The 19,230-nt window shown below is 43.5% G+C and overlaps 1 protein-coding gene across 3 annotated transcripts in view; it reads right to left on the bottom strand.

Annotated features, from left to right (window-relative positions):
• LOC140845911 (isochorismatase domain-containing protein 1) overlaps nucleotides 1-18,340 on the bottom strand; it is a 183,041-nt gene extending 164,701 nt beyond the window's left edge. The window contains exons 1-6 of one of the 3 annotated variants that reach the window (XM_073221093.1): nucleotides 17,945-18,328; nucleotides 10,228-10,347; nucleotides 9,918-10,121; nucleotides 8,139-8,255; nucleotides 3,551-3,713; nucleotides 2,502-3,143 (exon numbers count right to left, since the gene is read on the bottom strand). In XM_073221093.1, the coding sequence (XP_073077194.1) occupies nucleotides 3,567-3,713; nucleotides 8,139-8,255; nucleotides 9,918-10,121; nucleotides 10,228-10,347; nucleotides 17,945-18,241 (885 nt within the window). In that variant the 5' untranslated portion in view covers nucleotides 18,242-18,328 and the 3' untranslated portion in view covers nucleotides 2,502-3,143; nucleotides 3,551-3,566. Of the gene's footprint in view, nucleotides 1-2,501; nucleotides 3,714-8,138; nucleotides 8,256-9,917; nucleotides 10,122-10,227; nucleotides 10,348-17,944 lie in introns of those variants that run through there. The other 2 variants (XM_073221092.1, XM_073221094.1) reach the window with 2 other exon arrangements.
• Between the last annotated feature and the right edge of the window lie 890 nt (nucleotides 18,341-19,230).

Below are 19,230 nucleotides of genomic sequence, written 5' to 3'. Positions count from 1 at the left end.
GAATTCGGTTCCTTGTGCTTGCATAACTCAGGTCCCTGTTTCCTTGCTGGCCACCCAAATGCTTAGCTTTTAGTCCCCTCCATCTTCAAAGTCCTCAGGAGAACCTCTCTCTGGTAGAATCCCTCCCACTCTGATCTTTATCACCAGGAAGCACCCATTCCCTTTTAATGCTCACGGGATTAGATCAGACCCTCAGAGACAGTCTCGTTGTCTTAAGGTGAACCAATTTGTTGAGATCTTAATTCACCCGAGCAAAAACCCCTTACAGCTGTATGGAGATGAATATGTGATTGGGGGTGTGTGACAACCAGCGTGGGAACGTTTGGGGCTATTTCAAAATTCTGTTTCCTACAACAGGCAAATCAGGATAATACCTTCCATAGGATTTAACAGGCTATTATATTTGACCACAATTTTGGATTTGTATCCCTTCTAAAAATAAATCTTGGTAACATGTCTGCTGTTCAGGCTTAAAAGATAAAGAAAAGCAATATGGAAATATGAATTCTAAAAGCCAACTGTAATTATTTTAAAAAATACATTTCAATCATATCTAAGTGATATCTCATTATAGTAGTCTAGTGACTTCTAAATTCATTTTAATCAAGGTTAAACAGTGACAATCATGTTCCATGGAAATTAAGGGAGCTTTAATGGTGTGGGAAGATGGATGCGTCTATTCAACAATGATGATACTATTCCTGTTTTCAGCCATTCTCCCAAATTAATTGGAAAACTGTAAAGAAAAAAGATGAGACTGAAGATTGTGGCACAGGAAAGCTATCAGCTACAAGTGTCCCACTAGTTCTGCTAGTGTGAAACGGTGTGCTGTGGGGTGAACTAGAAACCACCCTATGTAATGGCCCTTCCCCCTCTGCTCAGCTGCATTACCAGGGACTGGAAGGGAGGACAGGAGGGTTGGAGAAACCCAGTGCTCACCCTGCTGTGCCTTTACCCACCTATGTGGCTTTCAAAAAAGCATTTCTATCTGAGCCTCACTCATCACATTTGTAAAATAAAAGCACGTTAAGAAGTTTAGAGCTGACATGGACCTTTGAGATCATGATCTTTGAAATTCCACCCAGCTCTGAAGTCAGATTTACCCCAATTACTTTTAAAAACAGAAAATATTTCACCTAAAGAAATGGGGTAGTTGAATGGATGTAAGAGGGTATTTGGCTTCCTGGTTGAAATAAGTTTATTACTTTCACTACTCTTAATTTTGGATTAAGTTTCCACAGATGTTTTAGCATGTCAAACTGTGCATCCAGAGCCTGCTCCTAACCCCCTTGCAATTTTTAATACACTGGACTATTCTCTGGCTTATGTTTGCAAGTTTTTTATTTACATCAATTAAAGGAGTTTTGCTATCCTCCAAAATTATATACTTTCAAATTCAAAGCCTAATGCATTAAAATCAATCCAGTTTTCCCATAATAAGGCCTTGTCACCTTGCTTTGCATGACCTACAAAAAATAAGGGAGAAGGTAGAATTCATAATTGTACTACTCTGAACTGCAATGTTATAGTGATATTTCTGAACCTTTCACACAACTTAATTCAATTACATTTATTGAGAGGTTAGGATGTATCTCATTTTGTACCAGACTGTAAGTGTCCTGAGGAGGAGCATCTTTCTTATCCTTGACACATAGCACCATGTTAAGCATGTAGTACTTTCTCAAAATATGTTTTTTGAATAAGCACAGAAAGTGCATAGATCCTGCTTTCAAGCTGCTGCCCATGGAGGGGGAAAATGGACTTTAGCCCAGTGACACTCAACTCATTTCAGACTTCTGACAGAATTGTAGGACAATAAATCTGTGTTGTTTTAAACCACTAAGTTGGTGGTCCTTTGTTATGGTTCCCATAGGAAGCTAACTCAGGGTCACAGAATTGGTTTCAGCTACAAACAGGCTTCACCATGGTTACATGTCCTGAGAAATGAAGGGTGTAGTGGGAGGCAGACAGGCGCTGTGAGTTACATCCTTGGTCCTCAAAGTGAGGCCCCTTCAGAACTGCACTGGTGGAAAAGGTTCCTTTTCTTTGAAATGAAAATGTCAGGCCCAACCCCAGACCTACTAGGCCAGAGTCAGCATTTTAATAAGATCCCCAGGTGATCTGCATTCATATTAAAGCTTGAGAAGTGAAGTTAAATTTATTAACAATTATTTTAAAACGTGGAGAAATCTTTGGTTCTTTCTTTTGACACACAAGCTTAGCGGGAAGAAAAGCATTTAAACACACTCACAAGAAGGACAGGCTGTTGTTTGTTCCCTCAGACAAAAGAAGTAACAGTTTCTACCATTGTTCTTAATGAAAAAGGCCCCTGAGTCAAAACCACTTGCCTCCACAGCCAAAGGATTTTCCTTCTTTGACAGTGTCCTTGAGTTGAAAGATTATAAATGTCAAAAATGTGATACCTTTAAATAAATGTTAGAATCCCTGGAATAGTATAAGGAGCCATGTTATGAGGAACAAAATCATTTCATTCACAGTAATACATTTTCTTCAATGACTTTAATATAAAAGACAGCAATGTTCCATATTCACATATTTAAAAAAAATTTTAAAACCATCTTAATAAGTATTTAATGAAAATAAATTTATTGAACAGTAGCAATGACTACAAAACTAATACCAGATCATTACTGATGCTTTCTTTTTGTATTAACTGTAGTATTTGGAAGGTAGGTGGAGAAAAATATCAAAGAATATGGATGTTTTAGAACTACATTTTATCCAACTCTCTCTGCTAAATCTAGTGAATATTAGAAGATGTTCTTAAAGACAGCTGTCCAGCTCTTCAGCCAGAGAAATACTTCAAAGATTTTATTAACAGCCCTCCACCAATTATATGGCATTGAGAATCATCCCATCTGTCTATAAATTAAAACAGTCAATGACCCCGTGAGTCTCTAGCTAAAAGCTTCAGCTAAAAAAGAGAACATTAACAGAGAATGATGGTGACCAGAACAGGAAAATTAGCATACCAAGAAAGACACATAATTCATCAATATAATTTCATCTGGTGAGAACAAGGCAGTGCCCTCCATAAGTTGCCTGCATTGTGCAAGGAGACGGGTCACAGAGTCCAAAGTCCTGCTTTTAAATTCCCGTCTCATACTCCTGTTTCAAGCAACCTGTAAACAAAAGCACTAAGTCCACACAAACATGGTAACATGACTGACGCTGATGTGAGTGTCTGCCCATGATTGGTGTGTCTGCCCTGACGGTGTGCAGTTTAAGAAAACATCACCAGAGCGTGCACTCTAGCAAGTCATGATCAGTGTACAGTATAGACACAACAGGAACCTCTGTTGCAATTTTTTTTAAATAAATAAAAGCACATTAACAAAAGAAGGAAAGCAGCCCCTGAAGCCTCGGACAGTTGTAACTAAATGCTGGTACCCAAATGGTCGAACAGGTTAGGTTCTATTTTCACTAAGGGGCACAGAAAAGGAGCCAATTTGAGTCTAACACATTAATTCCAGGAGCAACAAGAGCCTGTCTGGCTTACAGTTTTGTCACCTGACGGGGGGCAGCGTACCAGTCCTTCAAGCGTCCTATACTTTGGAAAGCAGGCCCGACTCTGGAGCACTCGCCTTAATCAGATTCTGAACTTCCTTGAATTTGGGGTGGTCTTTGTCAGCCACCAGCTGCAGCAGGACAGCCTCACTTGTAGTCACTATGATCCCAGTTTGAGCAAGACGCTGTAAACAAGACAAAGACAAATCAAAGAACAAGCAGGAGAATGAATGCCACATGAAGACAGCAAAGAGGATGCAGGGACACAAAAATTAGCATCTTGCAGGGAAACCACGGTCTGCAGCCATACCATTCAGCTCGGTGCTGGGGAGAGATCTCACACTAGCCACACCACAAATGTATTATGGTTATTCTCAATATTAGTAATATGGCCTAGGAACGAAAGAAAACAGGTACCAATATTATGACTTATGTGTGCCACGGACGGAAGAGAAAGCCAGCTAATAATGTAAAGCAATGACTCTCAATCTCTCTGGCCCCAAACATCCAACACAGCACGGGTGTCCTTCCCATAAGTAAGAAATGGTTATTGGTTGGAGAGCCGCATGGAGGTTGAAGCACGTGCCCCCGGATGATAACAGCACACCAGCACCATAATATTCTAGAATCACAAAACAGGAGTATAAAATTTAAGGCCATAGGAAGTTTCACCAGTCAAAGAACATCCTTGCCTAGTTGTTCCAGTGGAATCATCGTAAAGAAATCTCAAAGAAGGGAGGGGAAAGGGAGAGTGGGGACAAAGAAGAGAAAGTGGGGGAAATGGGGGACAGGGTGCCCAGAAAATCTCGAGCAGAGATGCATTCTTTGGATGTATTTGTATCAGAAACCCTAGAGAAAAACAACAGGCCAACTGTTATATCCAGAAACACCAACTGTAAAAATCACAGCAGATGAAGTGGTTAGAAACAATTTCAGGCCAAGTCACAGGACAGTGCGCAGATCCAGCTCTCGTCACTCAGGAATCCCCCTGAAGAGCCCCGACATCCCTGGACAGGGAAAGTCCCCCTTCGGGTGGCTGTAGATGTTCAGCCCGCTCTTCAGAAAGCGGGCCTGGACCTCCACCAGTACCGAAGAACATAGCCGCAGCTGACGACAATTCTCAAGGAGGAAACAGCAGAGAATCACCCGGGAAAGAGGACAGCACAGGCGAGGCTGCTAGTGCCCTTCCTGTCAGGACAAATACCAGCCGGCGAGTTCTCTCTGGATTTTTAGACTCCTGGAAACTCATTTCCTCCTCCTTACTTTTCCGTCAGCTTCTGAGGACTGTACCAAACCCCAGAAATCTCGAAGGACTATGTGCTTGCTTCACACAGAAGGGCAGGAATAAACGTAAGACTGGCAGCAGCCCAGTCACTGAAACCCAGCCCTGGGCTGTGGCTGTCCCACCCTGACCCCAGCGCTGCTCACGGCAGACAAGGACCCTCAGCGACTCAGGTCTGCATCTGAACCCCACACTTCTGATGCCTGTGCAAGCGCCTTAGATACTCCGAAGCGCCCACAGAAGTCAGTTCTCACGATTGTCTGATTCCTCCGTGAGGCAGGAAGAACAGAGCGCTGTCCCCAGACCTGAGGAAGGAATCATGTGCCTGGGAGAAGCCAGCTTCCCCTAGCGCCCTGCTGACCATGGCCTGGCCACTCCCGGCCACCGATCCTCAGTGACGCTGAGGGTCAGGTCACCTTGGCGGGGTGGCTAGGGCACACCAGGGGCCAAACACAATTTAGTAAACAGAAATCAACACAGTATGACTCAGCTTCAAGATGGAGGTATGGCCAATATGGACTGGATTCAAAATAATCAAGCCAAGAACCTATGTTAGGGAAAAGCATGGTCAGCAAAATGCCCATTTTGGATCAGGCTGGTAGACCTGCCCACACACCTGCCCAGCCCCAACCCGAAAGGGTTCCTGAGCGGAGAGGGAACCGCAGCCCCTTTCTGGACACTGGCAGGCTCCTCCTAGTCCTCGGAGCTATGAGGCCACCTACAATACTGGTCCCAAAGGCACTTTCTTTCCTGGTTTAAAACGAGGCATTTAAAACTCCAGCTGTTTGCTGCACGTGGGTACATGGCTTAATGGATTTCCCAAGTTCTTCTCTTACACTTGCAAAAACAGTCCCACTCGGCCCAAGGAAAGGAAAGGTTTTTTCCTCTGACCCACAAACCTAGGAGTACAAGAGCGGAAAGCCTTACAACAGCCTCAGCAGGGGGACAAGACAAAACCCATTAAACTTCCTAGCAACACTGACAACTCTCAGAAGGACAAGGGACATCAAGTGCAAGAGAGCGCTGTATTCTATTTTGTATTTACTCAACAATTATTAGTTGGAAAAAAAACCTTGCCTGACAGGTGGTCAGTGCTCAGAGAATATTGTTGCATAAAATACATACCAAAGACGCTGGTACAGAAGTTTCAATGTGGTAACTATAAATCTTACTAGTACAATAATCTTAACAGGCCATACGGGTAGTCTCTGGAATTATTTGAAGGAGCGCTGGTCAGATTGCTATTTGATTTTCATAGTTAAAGAATAAAGGAGAAAACTTGACGTTTCTCTTTGTGATTTCAGGACAAACTAAAACATTCCCTATCAAGGTAAGACGCAGAAGGAAAATCTGAAACGTGGCACATGGACCCCATCACTACATGACCGGATTCTCTGTTCCCTTTCAGCCTCAACACTTTAAGCCCAGGAAGGCTGGTTGGCCCAGGCTCTTCCAAATCCACCCCAGGCCATATTCTCTCCTTCCAGCCTCAGAACTTCTCAGGCCTAGTGCCTTCTAGGTTTTGGGAGCTAACAGACGCCTCCTACGCTTCTGATAAGCCTGACCTCATGAAGACAGCAACAAGAACAACACAAATAAAACCAGCAGCTCACACTTTAGTGTTGGTTTGTCAGGCACTGTATGGAGCGCTATCAATATATTACCTTATTTAACCCTCACAAAAACCCTCCCAGGGAGGGGCTACTATTATTTGCATTTCACTGATGAGGAATATGAAGTACTGATATTAAATAACTTGCCCAAAGACACAAATTTACAAAATGCCAGAACCTGCATTCAAACCCGTATTATCCCTCCACTGTTTGGACCCCTGATTGCTGAGACTGCAAACATCTCCAAGAACAAGGTTCAGAAAGTAAGAAGCTGGCCACAATTTCATTCTGTCTTGTAAGAGAGAATCTGCCAACAATCAAAATTTTCTGTAATAAATGCCTTAAGAAAGACATGTCCAAAAAACATATACAAATGCAGGACAATGTCTTTACAAGGAGAATTCTGGGGTTTTATATGTTTCTCCTTTTTCACTTTGCATTACCATAAAGGTTCTGCACAGAGGCAGAGGGCTGCTTGCCAAGGTGGGGAGAAAGGATAGAGGCATCTATAAACTCAGATTCCTAAGGAAATTAGAAAAGTGAGATTTGATTCATTCATGATATAACAACAGCTTACAAACCCTTGCAGAGACAGGAAGAATCAACACTTAAGACTTCAGCACAACACAAAGCATCCAATAGTCCAATGGATTTAAAAATAGCTGAACAAAATAAATGAAACGATTTCTACCAGTAGTCCCAAAACAGGACTCCCTGCTTCCAGCATAATGGAGAATGGACAGCCTTAAAACAATCACTGCTGCCAGAGGCCCACCTGCTTCGTGGCAGCCCTCGCCACGGACTTGTCTTTCTCTCCTCTGACTCCTTCTGGTGCCCTACCAAGCTCGCCCCCCAGGGAACACGTTAGGCTGAAGAGAGGATTTAGCAATCCTACAGAGAAAGCGGTTCATAGGCCTGACTTGTGCATGAAACTCCGGAGGGTCTCAAAACAAAAAAATCTGTATTTCCCACTCTCAATAAAAATAACCAGTTAAAGGACCTAACAACTCAATCCACATGTACATTATACTAAAGTTATTACAAAACTAGAATTAAACATGAATGAGGGGGAGAGAGAGACATCTACAATATGCACTCATTGTTTCAAAGAATTGTGTTGCTTTTCCAGAGCCTTGGAACAGCAAATGATTAAGTAAGGACTGTTGCGTGACATTAACAAAAAAATCACTGGCTCCCTGACTTGGCACTTGTTCAAAGCCACGATACGTTGCACGTGAGTGCTGTCCAGTCAGTGACACACTTCCTATTCGCAGAAAGTTGAGTCTGAGAAAACCTGCTATCAGGCTGAACCAGGCTGAGGCCTGCTGTGCCCAAGGTTTCGGCTGGATCTTGGCTGAGTTAAAGGTAGGTGAAATGCAGCTGTTTTTAATTCACAATTCTCTACATGGTTCACATTAAGCTTACTGGAATACCTCTCAGGTCCCACATAAAACCATAGCCAGATTATGAGAAATGATGTAAAGAGGTCTTGGGGTCACTGGAAATCAAGGTTTAAGGAGAGAGAAGATATAGAATAGGACACAATGGTGGGACCTCAAAGGGCAATCATGCACAGTCGGGACTCTGGAAATCAAGTCTGGTATCATCAGACCACACTGAAACTTAAGAGGTAAGCCTTTCATTGTTGTTAAATATTCAATACTTTTCAGATTTATTTGGAAAACTTGATATGATTTATTTTGAAGGACAATTACCTCAAGAGCAAACATCCTGTCCATCATGCTTCTCGATGAGGTGGCGTCAGCAACGATATGAACCTCAATACCACGGCCAACCAGCTCCAGAGCTGTTTGCTGGATACACACATGAGTCTAGTAGGAAAGTAAAGCATCACATGTAATAACATAGTAAAGTAAAACAATTTACCAATGTGCTGCAACATCACAAAGGAGAGGGAGTTACAGGTCCAACAACCTTGCCCTATACCTAGTTTTTCCTCTAATCTAACTCACTAGGTGATCTGGGGCATAAACAGCACCTCTGGCTTTTTAAGTCAGAAATTGGATCACATCGATGTTTCTGATAGTTGGAGCCCTGAACATCTTCTCAGAGCTCTATAAGGAATTATTGAAGACGTTTATCTATGTCCTCGGGAGGGCCTTCCCACCGCTGATGACTACCACTCAGTGTTCATGATGCTTGCAGTTGGGTGTATTCCTGAATTCATACCATAGCGAACACAAAGAATGAGTCTGCAGTACTGCAGACTGAGGAAACAGTGCGAAAACTGAGATGCTACAAGGCCCCCAGGGGTAACGGTGGGCCACGTTAGAAAGGGCACATGACACAGGCTAAAAATACACACTACACGTCACCAGCAAATGTGTTATGCAGATTCCATCTCTGTAACAAGCACTACCTTGTAACAACTGATTGGCAGAGCATACGCAGTAAAAACATGTCCCAACAATAACTACATTATACAACCAATAAAAGCAGATTTCAGATCAATAAATATGAGATGCCCTCTCAAAAACAAAAAAAAAAGATTTCATTAATGCCACAATGCCACCCTTATCTTCACCCGACAAGACAGCTTTAGGAAAATTATCAACTGACACCTCATTAAAATTAGCACTGGATGACTGCTCATAGGTGATTTTGATTAGGCATAATGATGACGAATGAGCAAAAGCAGTGGAGTCAGCAATAGCGCTGAGCGTGACAGATTCATACCAATGGGCTGCCTCTCTATGGCCATTATCAAAGTCCAAACAGAAATATTTAATGTACCTCTAAACCTGAGGCTATATCCTTCCACTATGAGAACTTACTGCTATAAAACCTGCCATTAAAACATCATAGGTATATTGAATTAATAGTACCTGAATTTTATTTTTTAATAATTTTGTTCATATAATCTTAAAAGTGTAGTTCAGCAGTTGTTCAAAAGCTGTGAACAAATACTTATATTCTGTTCGGAGGTGTCCAAAAAATCAAATCAAACAAAAAATCATTTTAATGAACATTACGAATCTGTATTTTCTTTTTAAAGTATGAACATGATTCCATTGTGAAAGACAATGAACCACATGACTTGTGAGGTTTTTCTAGAGCAAAAATGTGACCAAAGTGAAATCCTACAATACATAAATAAAAATCACGCCTTTGGTGAAAATGTTCAAAAGTAGTGGTTAAAAAAAAAGGCCCAAGAATCAGTCAACCTAAATTCAAATCCAGCTCTGTCCACTACTAGCTGCATGACCTTGGGGCACTAATACAGCATCTGTGTTTTAGTTTCTTATCTGTACTATGGGGAGAGCAAGAGGACTTAGCTCAGAGGGTTGCAGTGAGAGTTAAATGAAGTAGGAGACAGAAAGTGGTAACATCAGTGCCATGAAAACAATCACCACTAAATAAAGGGTGGCTATTATTATGACTACCTACATGGCAGTCTATATACAAAACTGTATTCTGGAAAGATCAACTTTTACATACGATGCTATGTCAAAAACGCAAAAACAGGTACTCACTTCTACTCCAAATAACACAACACTCCTGACTCCAGGAATCTCAGCTAATGCGGCTTCTACTTCTGGTAACACCATTGAAAACTTGGTCTTCGGAAGAACCAGTTTCACACCTGTTAAATCTATTTCTTGAACAGTGCTTCCAAGACCTTTGGGATACTGCTCTGTTACAATAACGGGAATTCCTAAAATCCGGGCCCCCTGTAACTGAAAACAAACAAACAACAATAGAAAGACGATGAGCGATATACTTAAATGTGTATATACAAATGGAAATCAGCTTCAGCAAACTGGAAAAAACAAACATACATACCAGTCTTTGTCCCACACTAATAATATCCCCAAAATACTTGATGGCTGGTCTGAACCTTTCCTGCATATCGCAGCAGAAAAACACAGTGCTGGCAGGAGTGAGATTTCCCAGGGTAGTGAGCTGAAGAGAAAATAAAAAAGAATGATTTAGCAATCATACACTGACATTTATTTTCAGTGGAGGACAATAAAGGAAGGAAAATACACCTACTGTTTGACCCAGTAGGTCAACCTCTACAACTATTATACAAAAAGAAATGATGCGACTCACAGAGAAAAAAAAATTACCCATGAAAATGTTCACTAAACTGCTTTTCATAGCGAAAATTAGAAATAAACCAAAGACCAATATTACAGAAATGACTGCACAATTTTAACATGTTCACATGACAAAAGATTTTTGAGCCAAGTAAAATAACATAGGTATATATATTTTCAAAGAATTTAAACTAAGAAGAAGTGCCCATAATCTGATTTTAAAAATGAAGCCCAGTTCAATAGTGTCTCAATAATGTAAAAATATGAGTAAAATGAAGAAGCAGATAAACGAAAAATGTTAACAGTTGTTATATAGTTAGGAGTGTTGGTAACACTTTCCCTATATCCTTGCTTATATTTTCCAAACGCTATTTAAAAACATTTCCCAAGTGTTATTTAAGAATAATCAGAAAAAAATGATACAATAGTAAAAACTTAGGTTTGATGATGGCATTGCTTATAAGTACAAAGAGTAAAAGTTAACATCAATGCCACTGCTGCATTTCAGCTGTGAAGTGTCCTGTTCTGGGCAGGGGACAGCAGATGCACATTGTGACACACACAGCTGGGGTCAGAACATGTAGCCCAGAAATACTCAGCAACGGACAAAACCTCCTCGCATAGGAAATCATCATCTATAAACCCTCCGTAAACAGAGACATAAAAACAGAGACAAGCTGGCAAAGTATGTTTTGATTCAGAGGTAACTGGTCATAATCTAGTGAATCAGAAATGCGTCGCTGTTCTCCTCTCAAAGAGCTGAAGTTTAACTCCCAACATCGTGCAGCCCGCACTCAGATATCTGCTTCCTCAGAGTACAGTATGGAGGTGGGAGGGTAAACTGACAGCGGAAATGCCTGGCAAACACGGCCTCAGGCAGGTGACCACGGTGAAGGTGATCGATGATGTCATGTTGCTGGAACACAGTCCTGATGTGACAGGATGAGAATGACCTTCATGCTAGTCCTCTCAAAACCCCACAGCCCCAGTCTAAGCATGAGGAAAACCTCAGATCAACCAAAAGTGACGTACATTTTACAGAAATATTTGACTGCTACTCCTCAAAACTGTCAAGGTCATCAAAAACAATGGGAGTCTGCGAAACTGTCAGAGTCCAGGGGAGTCTAAAAAAGATAGGACAACTAAATATCATTAGTGCCCGTGATTGGACTGGGGGACAGAAAAAGGGCATTAGGGAAAAGCCAGTGAAATCTGAATAAAGCAAAAAGCCCACTTAATAGTAAATTAATAGGAATGTACCAAGGTCGGTGCCCTCGCTGGTTTGTTGGTTCCTTCCATTACACCACAACGTAAGACGGTAAGAGGAGGGAAGGGGAAGCGAGGCCCAAGTATCCAGAACTCTCTGCTATATCCTTGCAACTCTGCTGTAAATCTAACGCTATTCTAAATACAAAATGCATAAAAAGGAAACAATCTCTCTGTGTTATGGTAGTTGGGCAAAAACATGCTACTTTATTAGTAAACTCCATCCATTACAAGCCAGAAAGGAGGCTTTGAGGCTGTAAAAAAAAAAAAAGCCCCCTAAATCCTAACCATATCCAGCCAACCACCTCCAGCCCCAAATCCACATGAATTCCAATAAGCTGATGTCAAATGACATACCAAACTCTGTAATTCAGGAATTCTTAGTTTGACAGCTAAATTGAATTTCTCATAAACTAAAACCTTGTAGATAAAGAAAATGCTGCTTATAGTCACAATTTTACATGTTGCAACTGCAAGAGCAGATTAAAAGTGGACATCACCAAATGCCATCACAAGTAAAAGTGTAGCAATTACTGACCAATGAATATTCAAGAAGCATGTAGAAATCACACATAAAAACGTGTATATATACACCTTCATATACACATACATAATACATTTTTCAATATGTATAACATCTTTATCATATAATCTAAATATAAAAAGTTGATACTATTACATTATTACATTAAATACCATATACATTTAAATACCAAAAGTTAGTAACAGCCAATGGCTTCCTCAAGCAAGCGCTGAAGGGGTCAATTTCAAATATAAACGTTGTCCACTGTCTTACTGTCATTGTGGGAATTTGACCTTAATTTATATTCAAAAGACTTTTCATCCTCAAGTCCCATTCTTACTATATCATAACAGTATTTATGCTCCTTTACTACCTCAGGTGCTCTGACCCATTTTCTAACAACGGCCACTACTTTGCAAGGCACCTGTCCCTCCCTTGCTCAATCCCCGTTCCTCCGAGACGCACCTACAGGGTGGCTGGCCTGGCTTCATGATGCACTGCGTACCAGTTCTGTTCTCTCCGTGAAACTGATGCACAGTGGGTGTTATCTGCTGAACTGCCTCCCCCAAAATTCTTATATTGAATTCCTAACCCCCCAGTACCTCAGGAAGGACCATATTTGGGAATAGAGTCATTAAAATATACTTAAATCAAGATGAGATCATACAGAGATCTCTAAGCCAAGCAATGCCAGCTGCCAGTGAGCCACCAGAAGCCGAGGGGCATGGAACACACCCTCCTTCACAAGGCGCCAGCCCTGGCCTCCAGGCTCCAGAGCTGGGAGAAAATTAATTTCTGTTGTGTAAGTTGCTCAGGGTTGTGGTACTTTGTTACAGCAGCCCCCTTGCGAGCTACCAGTGAGTGAACTGTTCAGGAGAGGTTAAAGTCTGGAACTGTAAAAATGATGTTTTCAAAATTTTGGTAGTCTGTTAAATCACAAAATAGGATCATCTGCTTGGGAGAGAGTCCAGAAGGAATGATGGAGTATTATTATTTCACTCCTAAGTGTTTACAAGGACATGGGATTACAACAGCTATATAGTAAGCGATGTGACTCCAGGGGGGGCTACAAGGCTCCCTGAGAGAGAAGCCCATAGGCAGGAAAACCTGAGTCTAAATTTCAGTTTCACTAATTGCAATTACATGGAAGTCAGCAAATCATTAACATATCCAAATGGCAGTTTCTTTATCTATTTTTTAACAAAGCAAGAAAAATAATACCTACCTCATAGGGCTATTTCAAGGATTAAAAGAGTTTCCTATAATCAATCAATAAGTGTTATTAGGCTATTGTGATATCCTTCATATAGGAAACATACCTTACACTCTACAGTTCAGCACATGTAAAAAAATCTTTCTCTGTAATGAGGTTAAAATACCATTTACTACTAAAATATCTCAAGAAGCCTACGTCTATATATATATATATATATATATATATATATATAGAGAGAGAGAGAGAGAGAGAGAGAGAGAGAGAGAGAGAGAGAGAAATACTAATACTGCCTAACTTGTTACATCAACATAGTTTGCAGAATTAAGAAACTGAGCCATAAAGTGGATTTCCAGAAATCACCAACTTACTATCCCATGATCTGTTCCTGGCAATAAGTTTGGGACTTTTTCATTTAGGGTGCAAGAGCATTATTTATTCAGATCTTATTTGCACAACATACTCATCTATTGTGAACACTAATGTCACTGACATTAATATGACAACTCTAGCTATTCAGTTGAAGTATACGATTTCTAACCGCCCTAAGGAGGCCAGCTGTCTACCCCCACCTCAGAGCTGATTTCTTAAGACTGTACCCCAGATTGGTGTGAGGTGAAGCCAGCCAGATGCCAGAGACAGAGGGACACGTGACTCTAAGTTGGATTCCCCTTGGCTAACTAAATGAAAGAAAAAATTTCTAACAGAAATCATAGCTCCCATTCTCAAACAGTGTGTTTACAGGTAGCTTCTACAAGGGGCACAATGCAGGCAACTGTTTTAGGCAAAAACCTGGACCGAAAAATTCTCGTCAAATGGCACACACACAATGGCACACACACGCACCACCAAACCAGTGGGGTGGAGACCATAACGTGCCCTCAGAAGCCAGCTGTTTCTTCTCAGTGCCTTTGACACTGTTTGCTGTCAGAGATCCGTCCTATCTGCTCTACTCAGAATTAATCACCTACCCGCTCCTTCCACATGCTCCCACCTTCAAGGTTCTGTGACCGAAAAACACCACCTTCAAGCCAGCAAGCCCGCGGGGGAACAGATTGCTCGTCCTTTCCCAACGCTGCCTTCTCTTCCTTCCCACCAAGAACTGACAGATCTCTTCCAGCTAGAAAATGTTCAAGCACGTTTAAAATAGAAACAGTAGTAACAGACGTCCAAATTAGAGTGAAAGCTTAAGCCGAATCCCTTCCCCATCAACCATCTCAGGAAAAGGTCAAAATAACCTTCCCAGGGAAGCCCTTATCTTCTGCCCACACAAAGCTGCCAGAACCTTCCCTCCTTTGTACAGGAGCAAAATCCTCTCACTGCTGCCCTCACGAAGTCCATGTCTTCCTCTCTTCTATTTGGGCTCTGCCCTCTCTGGCGGCAGGCTGGAAAATACACTGCTGGTGGTATATTAAATGTGTGTGAGTTTCCGTTAGTTAAAACTTGGAAAATGCCTTTTAAAAGATACCTTGTCAGTCAGTAAAATGACCTAAATTCTCAGTCTAAAATCCTCTCCTCTACCTATCTTCTGTTGTGTCTCAACACTCCTCAGGCTTCAAGCATCCTGACCAAGAGAAGGCACGCAAACTATGCTGGAAACATGAGATGTCTTCAGCAACCTGAGCTGTCAGCAGACACTCGATCATTTTGACAGAACCTTTGGGAAAAGAAGACACTAAATCATTACCACAGCCTAATACTGCCAATGTGAGTCTTGACGATCAGTCCCAACCACAGGTACGGATGCTGAGGCACCAGTTACCACTGTGTTTTATGAGGTCCCTAAGAAATACCAGTGAAAACAAGCAGGAAAGCAAGCTAGGGTCCCTCTGTAAAATAAGAATATATTCTAGAACGTACAGTATGTGAGCTGGGCCACCAAGGCTCTAAGGCCTAAGTTTAGAGAAATAACAAACGGCATTATTTAAGAACCAGACTACATGTGGCCAAACTTACATCCTTTGTCCCTTCCTCCGAGAGATGAGGTTTACCATTCCCAGCAGTGCACCTTACTGATGGGTCACCTTGAGTTTTCCTAAGTGACAGGCATCTATTCCAAAGAACAATGAAACAGCATCAAACGAATGATATTAGAAGCTCGAGTTCGTGACTTGTTTTCCATTCTGCCTGATATGTGCATTAAGCATGGAGAGAGGACATGAACGCCCTGGTCAGCTGTAAGGCAGGACCTTCACATGCATTCCTAGCTCCACCAACATAAAACCCTGGGCAACTTCCAGCTGCAAGATTTAAGAGTTAGATTATCAGGTAAGGAGTAAGAATTGGGTCTTACCCATGTTTGCATTCACTGGGCCGGACACATGCAGATCATTCAAATGTTTGTAGAATGAACTCTATGGTCCTGTCTAGCTATAAAGTGCCCACACCTCTAGCATTATACAGCAGCTCTCCAAAAAAATATAGTAAAATGGTCTTAAAGAAAATTATCTTCCCCTTCTCTCTGAGAGTACATACACACATGTATATGTGTATGCAGATATGTATATACACACACACACATATCTTCTCATATAGATAAAAATAGGTATCAGAACAGGTATATAAACATATATTGGGGGGGATGTGGACCCTCCACATTATCTACTTTTAAGCTGGGGGAGGCACCTAACTGAAGAAGTCAAACTATTATGAATACTGAAGTAATACAATATAAAAGAAAAATCTTTTAAATATTACAATGTATAAAGTATTCTATAATAGATGCTTAAGAATTCTGGAACTATTAAGCAACAAAAAAATAACACTTTTAAAGGGATGGAACAGAGCGGTGCTATTATTATAAATAATAATATAAAACACCACCATAAAAAGATGTTATCTCCTATACCAAGCAAAATATTTCAAAAGCCACAGATGAGCTGAACTAATGTCTTCTGAGAATATGCAGACATTTCAGGTATATACACATTATTAATTTCTAGATATTTAATTAAGAAGAGTTGTCAGACCCAGGCCTTGAATTTTTCAAAATAAAAAATCCTATCTTGGAGTGGGTTGGCAGTGTAGGGAGGGGCGGCAGGCGGGAATCAACAGATATGGGAGGCGGCTGGGTGGCAAAACATCTTCTCAGGCAACAGACCACGCTCTTCCCAACCACTACAGGAAATGCACCCTGGGTAGGCCTCCAGACTCCCTCACTTAGCATCTGGATTCTCGCCTTTATTAATGGATTTGTCAAAGGTGCATCCAACTTCCTGGGTATTTTGGCAGCAATAATCTAAATAGACTGACAAGGAAGGCTGCAGAGAGGTGTCAGCCATGAAAACTCCTGAAGACATAAAAATGGGGAGAAGTAAACACCTAGGAACTATAATTCTCCAAATTCTCCCTCTGGATAGAAGGGCAAATTTTGGGGTATCAGAGACCATTTGTCTCCTTTTTAGGCTCTCCAGGAGTGAAGAGGGGAATCTCGTAACCTTTGTCCTCTGAACGCAGAAACTTTATCCAGGTTCAAGTACCTGTTTTGAAAGCTTCTGGCACAGGTGCTGGGGTGATAGGAAAAACAAGACCAATTCCACAGCCCTCTGTGCTGGAAGCAAAAAAACAACAACAATGATACATGAATGTTAAAATGCTTTATTAACCCAGAGTCCCTCATTTCAGTTTGGACTTTGGAGGATAACGCCTTTTCAGTTTCTCAACTAAGGAATAAAAGGCTGATAATGCAGTATCTAAAGTATACCTTACGATCTTTCTTTTCAAAAATGTAAATACGCCAGTGAATCCTCTAAGCGTGAAAAGACGACGGGCAATCAACCCACGGTTAGAATTGGACCTCGTTTTTTTTTAAATTAATATTAAAAAGCTCTAAGGGTAAACAGGTGTAACCACTCGCTTGGCCAGCACAACCAGAAAATCATGGTCTGGCTGAAGTTGGGCATTTAACAAGGCACTGCAGTCCTGGCATCAGGTGACTTTAGGAGGGGATGCAAATCAACATTCAGCTGACAGTTACTAGCAAGAAGCCAAGCAACTGTTACCCACTTTAGGTCGGGGGAGGCTTAAGCGCAAGGAACTCAAAGCTGGGGAACAGGACGGGGAAAGGGTCCGACTCCTTAAGTTTGTGTTTCCGCAAGTGGTAAATCCAAGACGCCCCACGGTCTCCTCTCCGCCGTCCTGCACCACCCCCGGGTCAACACGGCTACCAGGGAACAGCCCTCCGGTCTCGCGGGCGGCGGGGACGCGCTCCCGGCACGGAGCGGACACGGGCGGCTGAGGACCGCGCACGTGGGGGCGCCGGCGCGCCGCGGCCCGGGAGGCCCACGCCCCCGCTGCGGCCGAGCCCGGCTGGGGACCGCCACCCTCGGGCGAGCACGGTCGCTGGGCCGCCCCCGAGGCTTGCGACCGCGGCGCGGCCCTCCCAGCGGCGAGGCGCGCGGGGCACCTGAGGAGCGCGGCGCGCACAGGAACGCCCGGGGCAGCGGCCGCGGAACCCACCTGGATCTGCAGCGGCACCAGGCGCACCTTGCAGCGCTCGCTCACCGCGAAGCCCTTGGGCAGGTCCACGTACTGGCCCCACTCCTCCGCGAAGAGCTGCACCACGAATTTGCGGTGCAGGTCGATCTGGTCGCCGTACAGGCTGAGGAACTTCTGGATGAGCAGCTCGTAGCCCGCGCCGTGCGGCACGGACGAGGGCCGTGCGAACACCGAGAAGCAGAAGAGCACGGGGACCGCGCCCGACGGCGTGCCCGCGCTGCCGGGGACGGCCGGGACCGCCGGCTCCGCCGCCGCCATGTTCCCCGAGCGTCTGCGAGCGCCGGGGCCCGCGAGGCGCAGCCCGCCGCCCGCCGCGGCCCCGCCTCCCGCCCGCCTGCTCGGGGGGCGGGTCCCGGCGCCGGGTGGTTCCCCGGGCGCGCGCCACCGCCGCCGCCTCCGGCCCCGACCTGCCCGGCCGCCCTGCGCGCCAGTCCCCGGCCGAGGTTGTGGCGCGCCTGCATCGGCTCCGCCCCCCTTCGAATGGGCGGTGCTCTCGAGGCGCTCGGGGCCGAGCCCGGGGCCGCAGGGCCGCCCGGCTGAGTCGGCCGGGACGCCTTACCTGTTGGCCTTGTGACAGGCGGGCAATCTTCCTGCCCGTTGCCGGCGGTCATCTTAAAACCAATAGGACCCTAAGAAAAGCAGCACGATTTAATGCTTCCTTAGGAGGGCCATCCCTCCTTAGCGCTGTGAGAATTTCACATTTTCTCAATCCCAGGGAGCACAAGATCTCTCGTTGTGGGTTTGAGATCTTGGCCTGCCTTTATCTCGACCCAGTTTACGGAAAAACTTGGATTGAGAACTGCAGAACATTCAGAGGTTTAAGAGTAAAATTCGGGACTTTGTATGCAAACTGAGGATTTGTCTGTGAGGGCGGCAAAGCGACCACCTTCACGTAGAAGAATCCTCAGCCTCTGAACAGTGGAAGTCACTATATAGAATTAGCTAGAATTAAAAAAGCAAACGCTAGGAACAAAGTTTCCTTAACGTCAGGTCCTAGGAAGATAGGCTTCTGAATCTGAACTCATTTTAAGTATTAGATTTTAGATACTAAGCATTTCCCCTTAGAAAGTAACAACTTTCTAAGGCAGGGTCTCCCGACTGGAATCGCTGACATTTGGAATGGATACTACTTTTCCTCGGGGGAAGGGGTGTTTGCTGGCTATCGGTAGGATGGTTAGCAGCCTCCTGACCTCTACCCACTAGATGCCAGTAGCACCCTGTTCCTCCCTGGTCTCCACAATCAAAAA

The sequence above is a fragment of the Manis javanica genome, chromosome 14, assembly GCF_040802235.1.
Source record: "Manis javanica isolate MJ-LG chromosome 14, MJ_LKY, whole genome shotgun sequence".
Lineage (NCBI taxonomy): Eukaryota > Metazoa > Chordata > Mammalia > Pholidota > Manidae > Manis > Manis javanica.
Note: the sequence above shows the minus strand (reverse complement) of the source record. Positions and strands in the feature narration are given on the sequence as shown.